The sequence below is a fragment of the Papaver somniferum genome, chromosome 2, assembly GCF_003573695.1.
Source record: "Papaver somniferum cultivar HN1 chromosome 2, ASM357369v1, whole genome shotgun sequence".
Classification (NCBI taxonomy): domain Eukaryota; kingdom Viridiplantae; phylum Streptophyta; class Magnoliopsida; order Ranunculales; family Papaveraceae; genus Papaver; species Papaver somniferum.
The window spans coordinates 180,473,599-180,490,251 of NC_039359.1; the positions used below are offsets into that span (position 1 = coordinate 180,473,599).

The following is a 16,653-nucleotide window of genomic DNA, read 5'->3' on the forward strand; positions in this document are numbered from 1 at the left end:
TAACCCAAAATTTTCCAATCAAATCTCAAATTTAAAACACGAGCCAAAAGTTGCTCCGAATCCAAATTTTGCCACGTGATTTGATCTGAAAATTCTCAGTGAGTTTGGAAATTAAGAAAGACTCAAAATTTATATCTTGTATCTTGACTTGACTCAAAATCTGTTGTAACGTAAAATCAACACCTTGCCTAATAGATACTTGAACCCTGAACCCGCAGTCTTTATTGTGACCCAAAAATTGCTCCCAACTTTTGTGCCTCGCAATCTGCGTCGTGACCCAAATATGTTTAATGATTTAAAATTTGTATTGGACCGAAAATTTCCCATGTATTCCTGATCTATAAACCAATCCCGTGACGAAGTTTGATTAGTGAATCGAAATCGACCTTTTTTTTTGCACAAATTTACCAGACTCGAAATATACCCCATGAGCCAAATTTCCTAGGAAGCATATAAATCATAATGTAGTTTGGGTCGTTAGATAAATTTATGAAAAAAAAAAAGGACGAATAAATATTTATATAGAAAATTTAACTCCGGTGAATTTAAAAATTTAGAAAATAATTGTGCAATAATGTCAATCCAATTTTCTTATCATCTGTTTAAAGTGAAAAATGATATAACATATAAGACGAATACCTTGTGATTTAGGATAAATAAATACTAAAATAAATAAATAAAACTACTCCACTACTCCACTGTAATTAGCTTTCTTTTTTTCCATTATAATTAGCGCCAATAGGCAGTTGTTACTAGCAATGTAGTTAATATCGGATATCGGTTCATCTCGGCCGGGACCGATACACTGGTATGAATTTATATCACGGATATTATCGTTGAATTATCGGTATAATATCGGTTCTAGATTTAGAGACTATAATTTTATATTAAACATTTTCTCCACACATTTTCGGATAAGATATAATAGATAACATCAATTTCATCAAAAAAACAAAAGAGTAACTTTACTAACTTGTTTCGAGAGCTACATGCACCTCTACTACCACCTGGGAGACTTTCTTCGCCAAAATTACCCTTAAACTTTATAGAAAACGACAAATACCGTCTCATATCGGGAAATGTAGGAAAATTTCGTATCGACCGATACGGCCGATATTTGACCGAAACGGCCGATATTATCGGGCGAATATCATATCCCCGATATCCTTCTTATCGTATCGTTCTGGGCCGATATCCGAAATATCCCCGATATATCGGCCGATACGGCCGATATTGACTACATTGGTTATTAGTCAAAATTTTGTATATGGTATGTTGTTATTTTTATTTTTGGCATCCAACTATCTAAGCGGCTAAGCCTTTTCCATGTTGTTGGGATGACAGAATCATCCTACTATAATAAAGAAAAGGGGTCTTTTCAACGGACCGACAGGAATAGACCTTCTTGCCCCTCCGTGTTTTCTTTGATTAATCAACTGCGACTGAAAGCAATAGAAACCTTTGTGTTTTTGTTTACTCATATGCGACTGAATCTGAATGAACCCATTCATATTCTTAATTATTCGGTTGAATCTTCATGAGATTTTGGTCTGTCTGAAGAATCGAGGGCAATTTTCTGATTGTTCGTTCCAAAAAGCCATCGAATTCATATTCCAAATCACATCCAAAAATCTTCGCCTCTCATAATCACCATACTCTTTCCCTAAATTAATCATAATACTCTTTGCCCAAATCAAAATTGTCATAATGATCGAACCATAGTTGCATTCAACCCAAATTTTGTAACCAAAGAAGAGATTTTTGGGTGAAAATTGTGATACTGAAATTAACAATTAAAAAACATTGTGATTCCAGCTTACTGAATAGTTAGTCAATTTCATTAACCCATTAACACCCCACTCCTTCTCCACCACGCTACCAGCAAACATCATGGTCGACCTCAAAGCCCAAATTCAGTTTTCAATTTCAATTCATAAAAACACCTAACTTTAATTCATCCCACTACGGTAACCACCTCAATTTCTTCTGACTCTCACGACACCACCCTTCTCCTTCAGTTTTGGGTATTGCAGTGTTTATTCGTTTGAATAGTTTGAATATCAACTGAAGGTAAAGCAGGTCAAGATATGAAGTACCAAGTCCCCACAAAACATAGAAAGACATGGAAGAAATCAGAACCAATATGAGACAAACGGAGGTACAGGTTGGTTGAAATTTGCATTTTTGAATGGGATTACCTTCATAAAATGAATTTGTAAATGGTTTGAATGGGTTATCATCAGTTTCCATTAGTAAGCCGAATTAAACCATTAATTATATAGATTGTCGACTAAGAGAAGAAGCATCATAATTTGTGAACTTAAGGTGCTTGCTCATTTTCCTAAGAGAAGAAACATCTTTAAAGTTCAATTTCAATTTCTCCTATGTATTTATGGTTATCGACAGTGCTTTTGTAATACTGCTAAAATACTTATATTTTGCTTGTTTTTAGTAGCGGACATCAATGAAGTCTTCATTCCCCGTCTTAGTCGTAGAATCGCAGAGCAAGCTCGAATTCAAGAGTTAGATCGAAACATCAACCGAACACAATAAAGCACCATATGAGGTTAATACTTTTTCTTTGTTCAGCTCTGATACAAATGACCATATGAGATGGTCACGTCATGTTTGCTTTTGCACGGATTTAGAAAACTTATCAAATCATGTTTGCTTGGTGTGTTACACTGCCAAAACATCATTTACATTACATTTTCGTGTTTAATGCATGAATGGAATACTACAGCACAGACTGTCCATCCAAGTACGATTATGGACTGTCCATCCAAGTACGATTATGGAGAGCTAATATGGGATTCTAGAGAAGTTTTCAAAAGCATCTTAGGATGTCTAATTAGGATACGATTGTTCTTTTGATTTTCGCTAAACAAGATATATACCACAAGGTAACTATGGTGGACGCAAACATTACGTCCAGTTACATTACAACACCTATCTTGCTTTTTTTTTTTTTTATAATCAGAAACTCGAGTTTATACAAGCCAAATATGATTATACATATATTACCCTCCTCCAACACAAAAGTGAAAAAAGGAAGAGGAGCATCATAATTGAAGTATGACCGAGGACTCAAGATTTCTGCTTTAGCCCCACTGGGTTATCAGTTGTTTATTACTGAGACGGAGTTACTTAATCAGCATTTGACATTATTGATACAATCAAAATTACCCGTAGATTCATTCTCTTTTTCGCATTGTTTTTCTTTTCTAACATTAATTAAAGGTTATTTTGACAGATTTTTTTATGAAGAACGACTTGAGAATCCTCTTCTGACAGCACTCAAGGATATATAGGATCTAAGTGCTTTGTAAAACTTTGAAATTTTCTCTCTGGAAGTCTGCAACTTTGCGCCTTTTATTGAGCTCATGATGCAGCTGCAGATAGCGCAAGAAGAGTTTGGAATGGTCTCTTTCTGTAACTCTGTTTTGCTAGAAATGAAAATGCCAATCAATCTCCTTTTGTAAGTTCAAATTTCTGAATTATAATTCCAGTCTCATCCTAAATTTGGAAGTTAGGAATAAAAAGGAAAGTTTCTTTGAAGAATTTACGGGGGCTAATGGTAAAGCTATAAGTCGGAATATTACATAAAAGGGACGAAAATTCCAGTATTTGGCAATAAAGGCTGTGCTTGATATTGCTATTGCTGCTGCAATACGGAGGAAGCATCAACATCAATGGTCAGACATTTAGAGGACGAGCGAATAAGGCAAGATGTTTCATGAGATATTCAGAAACATATTTCTTTAACAACGAACAAACATCTGAAAACATGAGATATGATGTCTTGAGACCAAATTGAACTCTTGACATGACTGGTTATCTATTGATTACTTTCCAGTAAGCGAAGGAGTATTGTTGATAACAATGCGGGAATCGTCAGAATCCTTTCACCTAAAAATCGGCCTTTTTTTTGTTGTTGAAAATGCTTAAAAATGGAAATCAATAAACGACACTCGGTGTAGCCGTTAAAGAGTCCTCCCGCTTAAAAAATTGACTTTTTTTTCTTCAAAAATGCTTAAAAATGGAAATCAATAAACGATAATGGAACGGGATGGTACTTGGCACTCGCATACAATTAAAAAATCGTAGGATTAACCTCTTAACAATCCATACAAGAACCCGTCGACCAACCTCTATCGAAAGAGATGACAAGTTTTCACTAAGCTGTCAAGAATATATCTAGGAATGTGCAAATTTATTTACTATTATCAAGACCTCAGTTTCAATGCTCTTTCGATTTTTGTCATCATTTTAAACAACAAACAAGAAACATGACAGCATCAACAAATTTGGGAAAACCCTAGCTTGTTAACAAAACCCAAGAACAATCTCAATCTCATTCATTTTATTTTGCAGATGGGTTAACTAACACCTTATTTGTTAGGGTCATTGACATTGTATGTCTTGTTTATCTTGTTTTGTTACAACCACTCAATGCAATACCTGTATTTAATGACTTAACCTATTTAGATGGGCACTATATTATCTTTAACAAACATTATTAATTCGTCTGGTGCGTAAAGAGCAAACAAATAAACAAGATTAGATGAAATGTGTTGCTGGGATTCGACTACTATGAATTGGGTAGCACCCACTGATTAGGACAACTGGAAGACCTAAACTTGATACATTTTGTTAGCTACTTGTTATGCTTAGTGTTTGTTGAGGAAAATACTCATTGAATAGTGTGGGAGCAACCCAATCGCTTGGAGAAGGAATCTAGTTATATCCATGAAGCGCACATTTTACTGGCATCTCGCACGAAAAGTGTGTGTACAATCCCAACTTACAATAAGCCAAATCAAAATAGGGATCCATAGTTTGTTTGTTTTATTTATTTATTTTTGCTTAAATAAATTCTTCCACGATCATTGAGATGAAGCGTAGTACCAAAGAACAAAAACAATACACGAATATATACAACACTCACGATTGGAGTTTCAAACAGTGATGCTCCCTTTTCCTTATTCAAACATCGTTCATCTTAATCACACCATCTGTATCTCGATATACTTGTACGCTTTGATTTCGTTCAAACAAGACACCATGTGACCACGAGGAATACAGGCCACCTGGCGCCGAGCATCATCAGTCATTTTGCCCCGGTTTTAAGTTCAGTGGTTGTCGCAGTTGCCATGTCAAAAGATCGAGGGCCTCTGAAATGTACATGATGCATTTATACCCCTTGTATGTCATTAAGTTAAAAGTCTTTCAATGGGCAAGTTATACCCCTTGTATGTCAGGTATGAGTTGTTCTTTAGACCTTGTTTTTCTTTGTTTTTGGGTTTGTCCTTCCTGCTAGTCTTCTAGCTTTGTATCCTTGTATTTTTGTTTGGTGGTTAGCTGCTGTTTTTGGCTGCTAATCTTCTCAATATATCTTTTCTTTATCGAGCAAAAAAAAACAAAAACTTATGGCTATTCTTAAGGAAGTCATATTCCAAACCATCTCCGAGTAAGGGCCAATTGAAGATGTAACAATACATAGTGTTACAATATGGAAAAGATAACATGCAACAAGACATGATGGGAGTTTAAGCGAAAGCATGGGATGAGAACGGTTGAAATGGCTTAAGAGGTTTATTAAAGCCTTGCATTAAAATTTAAGAGTACAGATGACTCCGTAACTGAGAATTTGAGAGAAGGAAATGGTCTACATTGTACCTGCTTGCATGCACTGAAAAACCTCTAAAGTTGTTGTTTGTCGGAAAAATTCATGATTTATTTCTGTCAAGAAATTAAGGTATTACAGGAAACTTTCAAGAGATACTTCAATGTTTTGTAAGCCTCCGTCTGCACTGCATCAACGCTCGCAAACACACAGAACCTCCCGAAAAAACATATACTATGTTTTGTCTGTACCTTTATGGCTAAAAAATATCCATCTCAATCGCAAATTATATGATTTTGAAAACAGAAGACTTACTCGAAGACTTGCCAACAATGACTAATGAAGGTTCTGTATAAAGAAAGTTTGGCTCCTCGAGCTTTGCCTCAGGAGGATGGGCATCTTATTTATTCATGAAAAAGATCTCAATTAAGAAATGTATGACAATGAAGACGGGAAAGGACAAGAAAAACGTATAGCTGTATTGCGTACTTGAAAGGTTAATGACCAAAACTCTATGTTAGTCGGCTGTGCTTTGAATTACCTGTGCTTAGCACAGCCCAACTGATATGAAATGCAGCCTATGCAAAATAAAATGGAAGCATGAGGAGCACAAATGCGAGTTTATCTACTCTACAAGCTACTGTGGAGACCAGTAAAAAGGATCAAGCGGATAACACAAATTTACGAAACTAGAAAAAAGGATAACCATGGAGGATCAACCCTTTCATGAAGCAATCCAGAGAAAAGGCATGTATGATTCCAAAAATCATTCCGTTGATAATACAGGAGAAAACACGTATTCAGAAGAGAAATTGACTGTCATTAAAAACAGAAACTCTGGAACAAAACTAGTACCTCAATTGCACGAATAACATTGCCAAATGTCCATCTTCTTGCAATATCAGGTGCAGAATTTGTCGAATTCAACAGAGTTGAAGCAGTTGCTGAGAGAATTAGAATGTCATACACCAAATAATTATTATTCAATTTGTAAAGATCACTGAAATGATTTTCTTGGACAAAAGGAAAATGTTGAAGAAGGATCAGAACAAAAAGAAACACATTAAGATAAGTTATCAATTTTTTTATTCAATTTCCACATTTTTTATTTTGCATACAAATAAGTTATCCCATATCAACAGACGTGGTTATTAATAGACCCAGATGTTAGCAAAAATCAATCCCCTTGCAACAGCCATCATTATGAGATACATTTATACCATCAATAGCTTACTAACTAACGGCACATGGCAAGAACACATTTGATTTCTTATACATTTTCTCTTGTATTCAAAAACTGAAAAAGTAAAAAACAACCTTTATATAGTTACAGTATTATGGAAACTGCAGTTTGGAGATTTTGTACAATCATTTAAGAAGCAACAAGATAAATACAGACAACACAGAAGATTCAAATGCATGTCCCGTAACCTAACAACACTAATTCAAACACTGTAAAGCCTAATCACCTGGTCTATCTTAGAACGGCAAACAGGGCAACCCCAATTCTTGGCTTTGATTTCATTCAAACAGGACACACACCCAGCCATGTGACCGCATGGAATACATGCTCCTTCAACAGGAGCATCAAAACATATGATACACGAGGAAGATCCACCATCGTCATCATTTGTTGCGCCAACTTTTGCTGTTTTGGGCTCAGGGATTGTTGGAGTGGATATATCAACTGGACTGGCATCGATAGATGGGTAATGTATTGGCCCGTCTTGTGGACCTTCTGGGATAGGTGGAGCAGATGGATTCGAAGTTGTTGCAGGAATTTCTTGAGTGGTGGCGACCATAGAAGGAAGGGTGTTTTCTGCTAGATTGCTACTTGAAGTTGAACCAGTTTCAGATACTAAACTCCAACCATTATATGAATCTTCGGGCGTTTTATCTAACCAGCCGCTGCTACTTACCTTTGAAGGAGGAATTGGAGCAGGTAATCCACCTGAACCCCAACCGTTATAACTTGCATTATCGCCTACATTACCCAAGCTGCTTGAGGTGCTTCCTCCAGAGCTGAGCTGGGTATCAGGAAGAAGTGGTGGCCTTTCCACCATAGCAGACTGAATAGAGGCATTTATTGCCATTGCTAACTCTACATCTTCTGAAATAGACGATGGTGCAGTTGCTGGAGGAACTGAAGCAATGAGATTATTTGGTTGCTGAGGATGTATTACCTGCAATATTTTATAAATTTATCATAATGGGAAGACTGGATATCTTTAAACACATTATTTCTGTTCATAAGCTGGAACATGCAACAACAAAATCATAAGAAAACGACATGCACTACCTGTGGAATCCCTCTGCATGCACTGAGAAACCTCTGAAGTTGTTGTTTGTCACCCTCAGTTGCAGATGCAAGCTTATACTTTTTTTCTGCCAGATAGGTGAAGCCATAAATTAACACATCACTGATGAAATTTCAAGAGATACTTCACTATTGTGCAATGAGACGAGGCAAACGGGAAACAAAAATTTACTCTTCAGTTTTCCCTTTGGTTAAAGTTGTTAATTAAAAAAAATTATCTCAGAAAAGCATACCCCAGGCACCACTTAACACATAAATTGTTTTTGTCTATGCCTAAATGGTAAAGTAAAAGATTCCTTTACCATGATATCACCAACCAAATCATATTCAATAATTTCAAAAACATACGACTTACTTGTGGCTTTGTCAAAAATGACCAACGAAGGATCCGACTGGTTAAACTTTGGCTCCTCAACTTTGGCTTTCCAAAGTGGAATTACTGCACTAGGCGTGCCATCCTGTTCATTCATCACAAAGCTTTGTCAATTAATTGACAACGAGAAAAGGTAAAAAAAAATGTCGTTGTAGTGCCTAAATAGAAAATGAAATGACTAAAAACCCTATATTTGTTCTAAGATGATGCTCTATTATACCTGTGCAGTATTGTATATAGCAAGCTCCAACTTGGCAGGTTTAGTATAATCACGGGAACCACAAGGTATGACTACAGCCCAACTGTCAAGATTGAATAAGGTGAGAATATGAGCCCAAAATTTGATAGTCAGCTATTCAGCAAGCTACTGTGGATACACATTATCAAGCAGAAAACAAATTTATGTATCAGGCAAATAAGTAGTATGGTAAGTGTACCTACATTTTACTTGATAACCATTGGGAAGTGAATGCTTCAAGAAAGCCGCCTGGGCCATACAGTACACGAAGCAATCCAGAAAAAAGGCATATATGGCTCTAAAAACAATCCATAAAAATTTGTTAGCTAAAAATCAATTCAAGAATGCATGAGAAAACACATACCATGTTCAATCAGAAAAACAGACCACAATTATAACTCTTCAAAAAATAAAAAATAATACCTCAATTGCACGAACAACATTGCTAAATCCCTTTGATCTCGCAACGTCAAGAGGTGTCTGACAATCATCGTTCATCACCATAGGATTTGCTGAGAGAATAAGATTCAGTTAACAACAATACTACCACAACCAAATGATCTGATAGAGTTCATACGTTTCGAACCAAGACGGCTTTCATTTGAATAAAAATTTATAATGCATACCTCGATGAGAAAGGAGTAGCTTAACAATTTGATCAAGACCTCTCTTTGCGGCGTGATGTAAAGGAGTTCCGGCATGACTTCCTGAAGTACAGTAAGATAGGGAAAATGAAAACCATAGATAAAGATGCTATGAAATACCAAATTCATTAATTATGACATTATCAGAACAGAAAAGAGAAGGAAATGAATGGAGTCTTGAATATTAAGAGCATAAGATTTTGTCCGAAGATTCTTCAAGTATAAGTTCAACTTCAATCACAAGTTCAATAAAGGTTGTGTACCCTTATACATTCCCAATCACAATTAACTCAGTATAATCCTTCAAATAATAACCAAGTTTATCAATGAATTTATACAACATAGACCCATGATATGCACATTCTAGTTGATGCAATACAAAACCCTAAGAGTCCGATAAGAAATAATCCAATCAAGGTATGTTTAACCCAATGAAAACGAATACATAATTATAAAATGCAGTATCTTACCAGGACGATAAGCATTCACATTAGCTCCAAGTTCTATCAAAGTAGTAGCCACAGTAATAAGATCAGGATTCATGCATGCCAAAATTAAAGGAGTCTTTCCATCTTTATCAACCCACTGCAAAAACAACCTTACTACTTCCATAAACATAATCCAGCACACATTCGTACAATCCCCAAATCCAAAAAAAAAAAAAAAACCTAAATATTACAAAAAGAAAAAAAATAAATTCATATACCTCAAGACCTGCCCCTTCATTTCTAAGAGCCTTAATCCCTTCAACATTTGCATAATTAACTTGCTGATAGAGTAATTCTTCTTTGGATTGGGTTTGCCCCATTATTTCCCTCCAGAAATAAATTACCAAAACCCTAAGCTTGTTCACTACCTTTACCAAGAAAGATGAAATTTTGAAAATTTAAAAGATTCAAGAGAGAGATTTAATTGAATTGGATAGAATAATTGAGTGATTTCTTAGTGGAGAAGGATTTAATTAGGGGTCCTAGCGATGAAAGAAGCTTCCGCTGAAATTGACCATCCGTTATTTCCTTGTCGACTAAATTTTTTTTTTTATTTTTCTTTTCAGGTGTCAGTTTGAGATCGCAACCGTTGGATATAACTTATAAGTGAGAATAACTTTGATCCGACTTCTATAGAGTTGACTTCAGCTACATTCTTGTAGCATACGTCTAAGGCCAATTTTGTTTTTTTTTTTTTTGTTTTTTTTGAAGCGAAAAGAAGTAATTGGGTTGATGAAATTAAACTGGTACATGAGTTTGGTCTTCATATAATTGTGCTCTAATCTCGACGGGAGAGAGTCAGGCCAGGAATCAGTTAAAACATTCTCTCTTGCTAACCTAGAGAGAATGTCAACAACTTTATTACCCTCTTTAGGAACATAAGAACATTTCCAAGAGATGAAACTACGAAATAGAATTTGAATATCTTTTATCATATTGAGAAGTTGGCAGTTTATAGAGGCATTGTTGTTAACTGCTTCCACCACTCTCAGCGCGTCAAGATGAAAATGTACTTTCTCTAGCCCTAAGCTTTTTGCCCAAATAACCGCTTCCCTCAGTCCCATACATTCAGCTTGCTCGGCGCTTCGAATATTTGTCAGGTAGATGCATCTAGTTGCTTGCTGCTCACCTACAAAATTGCAAGTTATTAGACCAACTCCACCTACATTATTTAAGTAAGAACCATATACATTAATACAAAAAAAATTCATGGGAGGAGGAGACCAATGCACATTTCTACGACAAACTCTAATTGTGGAGCTATGAGTTATTCTCAGTTGTGCAGAGCGATCATTCATGAAACCGTGGAACTTCAAAATAGTCCTTTCCAAATTGGGGCTGATGTTCTGGAAGACCTTATCGCATCTGTCTTTCCATAGACACCAGGTAGTGATGGACCTCTTACAAATTTCATCAGATGAAATCTTGCTAGCATGAAAATCATCAAACCATCCTGATATCCAGTGTGAGAAGGAAGTAGACTGCGCTGATGATAAACCCGTAATGGAAAACCAAACTTCCCTGGGGAGATTACAGTCTCGGAGGACATGTGCAGGAGTCTCTAGATGTTGCTCACATAAAGGATAGATGTTTGTTGTGCCTGGGATTTTTGTGCTTAGAACATCTCTTGTAGAAAGTAGAGAAGAAATCGCTTTCCAAAGAAAGTGTGGAATTCTGGGAAGTAGAGGCAACTTCCACAGTGTCCTGTAGATCTTTGTACCTACAGCTTCAGACGGATTAGTATCTTTGTACATCTTTCTGTATGCAGATTTTACTTAGGAAACACCGTTTTCTCAAGTAACCACACTAGTCTGTCATCCTGAGATGAGTGAATCTGAATACTGCAGATAAGTCTGACAATATTAGATTCAAACAATTCCTCCAATAATTTGAGAATCCAGGTATTGTTGCATTGGTTAAAAAGATGATGAACATAAGTGAATTGAGAATAAGAAGTACACCCATCCTTAGGAATTGGAGGGATCAAAAAATCTTGAATCCATCCATGTTTCCAAATCAAAATCTTTTTCCCGTTACCCACACACCAGCAGCTATTATCTTGAACAAATTTCAGCTCCGAAGACATACTTCTCCATGACCAGGTTGTATTTTAGTTCTTCTTTAGATTGAAGAGATTTCCATCTTGAAAGTATTTAGCCTGCAAAGATTTTACCATCATGGAATCTGTATCTGAACTTAGTTTCCATCCCTACTTTGCAAATAAAGCTCTGTTGAAAATATGCATATCACGAAAGCCCAATCCACCCTCTTGCTTTGGTTTTTGAGTTCTTCTCCAAGTTATGATATGATTTCCTCTACATGATTTTTTTTTCTCCAAAATTGTTGTTGTTTGATACTCATTCTCTTAATTGTGATGTCTGGAAGCTTGAAGCTAGTCATATGATGAATGGGTATCGCATTGGAGACATTTTTGATCATTACTGATCTAGCCGCCTCGGACATGTTGCTACCACTCCAATTAGAGAATCTGTGGTCCATTTTATCACAAAGAATAGAGAATGGGATGCGCTTACTCCTTCCTACAAAAAAAGGGGACCAAGATATTTCTCCTATGAGATATTGAGATATCTAACCTGTAAACTTCCACTGATAGATTGGAAGACTTCATATTCGAGATTAAAACTAAAATAAACAGCTGATTTATTGAAGTTAATCATTTGCCCAGAAAAACTAGAGAACTATTCAATCACTTGAAGTAATTTATGAACTTGCCTCTCATTAGCTTTGCAGAATAAGAGACAGTCGTCTGCGAATAAAAGGTGGTTAATCTTGGGTGCAGATTGAGAAATTTTCATACCTGTCAATTGCCCAGATTTCTCACAGTATGCTAGGTATCTAGAAAAAGACTCAATTGCTAGTATAAATAGATAAGGTGATAATGGATCACATTGTCGAATATCACGTGTGGGTTTAAAATCTACAGTTGGTGATCCATTCAGCATAACTTCAATATGTGTGGTAGAGATGCATTGAGAAATAAGCTGAACAAACTTGTCAGAAAAGCCAAATTTTTTGAGAATATCTAATAAGAATTTCCATTCCAACCTGTCAAATGCCTTCGACATATCCATCTTAAGGGAAAGATGGCCACTAACTCCTTCTTTTCTTTTTATCGCTTGAACAATCTCTTGAACTAGACAGATGATTTCCGAGATTAACCTTCCTGGAACATATGCAGATTGTATGGGTGATATAATGTTGTTCAGATGTTTCTTCATTCTCAAGGAAATAATCTTTGAGATGATCTTGTATATTTTATTGCATAATGCGATTGGACGAAGATCTTCTGGTTTGCTTACAATCTGGACTTTAGGGATTAGTGAAACTCTAGTGTTGTTTATTTGCTGAAGAAGAAAACCATAATGGAAAAAGTATTTCACAGTTTTGCAAACATCTTCTTTCACCAGAGTCCATTGGGTTTGACAAAATCCATGGGGAAAGCCATCCGGGCCCGGTGAAGTCCACAGCTGCATTGTCATAAGCGCTTGGTGTATCTCGAGTTCTGATGGAACTGCAACTAGTTCTTCATTATCCTCTACCTAAATACATTGTGGAATGTGCTGTAAGAACTGATGGTTATCTAGAGGATTAGAGGATGTCATGATGTTCTTGAAATGATTGCTGAGAATATCTACTAATGAGTTTCTGTCATTACACCATGAGCCATCAGATGCACGTAAAGCATCAATCCTATTTCGACTTTTCCTGCGATTCATTCGAAGATGAAAATATCTAGAGTTCATATCCATATCATTATAGAAATGGTCTCTGGCCTTCTGTCTGTTTGAACTTGCTTGGATATCATTAAGTCGTCTGATTTCTCCTACCAGATTGACAACCCTTTCTGTATTTGAACCATTCATCTGCATCTTGAAGATCATTTAAATCTTTTTGTAGTTCTAAGATACGCTTGTTAATATTTCCAAAAGAAATTTTACACCAAAGAGATAGTATGTGTCTGGTGTTAGATAGTTTATTAGAAAGAAAAAAAGCATGAGAACCAGAATAGCTAGAAGACCAAACCGATTTAATGTGTTCTAAACAAGTATCATGTTTGAGCCAGTTCTCAAAAAATTTCCAACTTCTTCCAGAGACTTTATGTTGCTTAGATAAATCTAACAAAATTGGAGTATGGTCAGATCCATTTTAATGAAGATGACTAACACAAGAATCAGGGTAAGTTAAAAACCAATCACTGTTACCCAGAGCTCTATCTAATCTAGATTTTTTATGACCAGTTCCATGCTTGTTACTAGTCCAAGTATAGTGAGTTCCACAAAAACCTAAATCGGAAAGGTCAGAGTCTTTAATGATGTCAAGGACATCACTAGGGGAAATATTGTTTTCATTATAATTCCTCTCACTTGGAGAAAAAGTGATGTTTAGATCACCAATGACTACCCAGGGTTTGTTTATAGAATTACTGACGTTTTTAATTAAAGACCATTGAGTATATTTTTCATGGTTATAAAGGGTTCCATACATGCAGGTTAAAAGCCAAACCCCTTTACTAGGATCATTGGTTACACAGGAATGAATGATTTTATCATCATGATATAGAATATCTAAAGAAAAGCCATTTTTCCAAAGCATGAGAATACCACCAGCTATACCAACTGAACCTACAAAAAAAATTATTTGGCATTCCTAGTACATTAGAAAGTTTGATGTTCTATTATCGTTTATCTTAGTCTCGCAGATGAAAATTATATCAGGTTTATGGAGGTTATCAAGATAAAGCATATGATCACTAGTGTCTTTGCCCAGAAAACCTTGGCAATTACAACTCAAAGTTTTCATGGAGAAAAGAAAGTTGATGTCAAAAAATTGAAGCAGATAGTAAATGAATAAACCGTACGAGAAACTTGCTGAGAAAGAAAAACAAATAACGAGTAAATTGTAAAAAGAAAGTTTACCAAGAGATTATGAGCTCCAGCAACCTCATCCATGGCATGGGGAGGCTCCTTTAGATTATTTTCTCCATCATCAATCAGATCGTGTTCCATACCATCATACTCAATAACAGATGGATTACCTACAACATTGTTCACATTATCAGGTTCATTGTTTTCCTCAGTTGAGTCATAAGCATCTTCCTCCGAGCTTCTCAATCTTTTGTTTATCCGTGTGTCGTTCGTGCCTTCACTTTGCTCTCCTAATTGTTTCTTACTAGCCTTGCAAATCAGTTGTACTAACAGATCCAAATATTCACAAATTTCAACACCATAATTTTCAGCTAGACCATGGAGATAAGCCACATACTTATCTTTTGTATACCTCCTTATTTTCAGATCATGAGCAACATTAGCACATTCTTCTTTGTTGTGATCAATTATCCAGCAGTGGGGACAAATGTTGTATGGTTGACGCTCCCAATGATATCTCACCCATGTAACACATCCAGATCTCGTGTTCCACCAACCACCCCTAAAAAGTGGCTTGCTTAAGTATATATTGACCCTAGCTGAGATCATACTGCCATAAGTAGGTCTGCAATTATCTGGTTTTGTCCAAATTTTCTGCCCTAGTTCCACCAGAGCTTATTGATGACTTGAACCGAGTGGTGCTCCAGGAGTAGCTCCTTGAATTGGACCGTCTATTCTGAATGAGTGAATTTCCATTCCTTCAAAGGAATATAATCATCATAGATTAAAAGATTGAGATGATCTTTACAGACATTCCATGGTCTTTTCTTGAGAACAGCTTTCATGAAATCTTCAGTGGGAAACTTAAAAAGATAAATGTTTTTGTCCAGAGCACGGATTTCTTTGAATCTGTAGGGTTTCCAAAGAGTTTTTAACTCTTTCCTTAAATCATCAGTTTCTAGCTGACATTCAACGAACAGTTTTCCAATCAGAGTGAAGCATCTTTCTTCCTTAGCTACAGCTAGAGCTTTGGCTGAACCAACTGCACGTCTTATTTTCATAGCAGACACATCACGGATGTTGGATTTTTATAGCTGATGAGTAATAGAAAAGACTGGGGTTTTAGAAGAGGAAGATATTGTTATGACTTGAGAGTTATGGAGAAGATTATCTAGGAAAAGATAAAGGCTGGGATTCCACCTTATTTGGTTATAAAGGTTGATAATATGAGCCGAAAAATCATGAATGATTATAGAAGGATAAAGAGGATCTTTTATTTTTTCTAGGTGTATAGCTGTAAAAGGGGTAATCGAATATTTTGCATTGAATTGGTATAGAATTAACTCAGAGAACTTGAAAAACGGTTTAGGAATTTGTTTAGAGTCAAACTTTACTTTGATAGAGTACAGATTTCCTTGCAAAGGACTCGCACAATAACTGTAATGCCGCCAATTAAGGGTTTTCAAAATTTCAAAACTTTTTGGCTCAGAGATGATGGCAGAGGTGACTTGACTCGTTGAAACTGAGTTAATAGATTTGTGAATATTCTGGGTTGTTTTAACAGAGAGATCATATGAATGATGTCTTTTAAGATACTTGTACATACTGTAGGGATCCATCATGAGCATGACGGGTTGCAAAACTGCTGAAGGAGACGAAGTGCATACTGCTTTAGATTGTGACAATAATGTCTGAGTCAGAAGAAAGAAAAACCAGGTCCAAAAATGGATGCTTCCCATGAAGAAAGGATGAGATCCTGCAGGAGAAGATTAAGTTGTCATTATCTTATATAAACAAGGAGACGAATGTAGAAGGAGGAAGAGATCGTAACTGATAAAGTAGACTAAAATGTAACTCAAAAAAAAGATAAAAATTAAAGAAGAAAATATAGAACTAGACAGATCATTAAAATATGAAGAACTAAGCTTAGATAACAGAAACAGAGATTAAGACGAGGAGGAGAAATAAGAAAAACATTAGAAAGAACATAGAAAAAGCATTCATTGATGCATTAGAGATGATGATAATTGAAAAAAAATTGTAGACTGAGTTAACTCAGTTTACACCAATTTTATGGTTTG

General features: G+C 35.9%; 1 protein-coding gene and 1 long non-coding RNA gene across 4 annotated transcripts; one reads left to right on the forward strand and one right to left on the reverse strand.

The window, feature by feature from the left end:
• The first annotated feature begins 1,450 nt into the window (after positions 1 to 1,450).
• LOC113349922 lies at positions 1,451 to 3,561 on the forward strand. 3 transcript variants are annotated; one of them, XR_003360478.1, is made up of 3 exons: positions 1,451 to 2,164; positions 2,453 to 2,903; positions 3,254 to 3,561. It is a non-coding gene; the product is annotated as an uncharacterized LOC113349922 (long non-coding RNA). The 3 variants fall into 3 exon arrangements; XR_003360479.1 differs by having other exon boundaries at positions 2,453 to 2,566; XR_003360477.1 differs by lacking the exon at positions 3,254 to 3,561 and having other exon boundaries at positions 2,453 to 3,041.
• A 3,335-nt stretch (positions 3,562 to 6,896) lies between these two features.
• LOC113349923 (putative E3 ubiquitin-protein ligase XBAT34) lies at positions 6,897 to 10,217 on the reverse strand. Its single transcript, XM_026593970.1, has 9 exons — positions 9,905 to 10,217; positions 9,669 to 9,783; positions 9,181 to 9,261; positions 8,978 to 9,066; positions 8,758 to 8,852; positions 8,537 to 8,618; positions 8,299 to 8,401; positions 7,926 to 8,011; positions 6,897 to 7,809 (listed from the first exon to the last, which is right to left on the reverse strand). Exons 1-9 carry the CDS (start codon positions 10,004 to 10,006, stop codon positions 7,072 to 7,074), a joined length of 1,491 nt encoding a protein of 496 aa, XP_026449755.1. The 5' UTR covers positions 10,007 to 10,217; the 3' UTR covers positions 6,897 to 7,071.
• Positions 10,218 to 16,653: the final 6,436 nt, after the last annotated feature.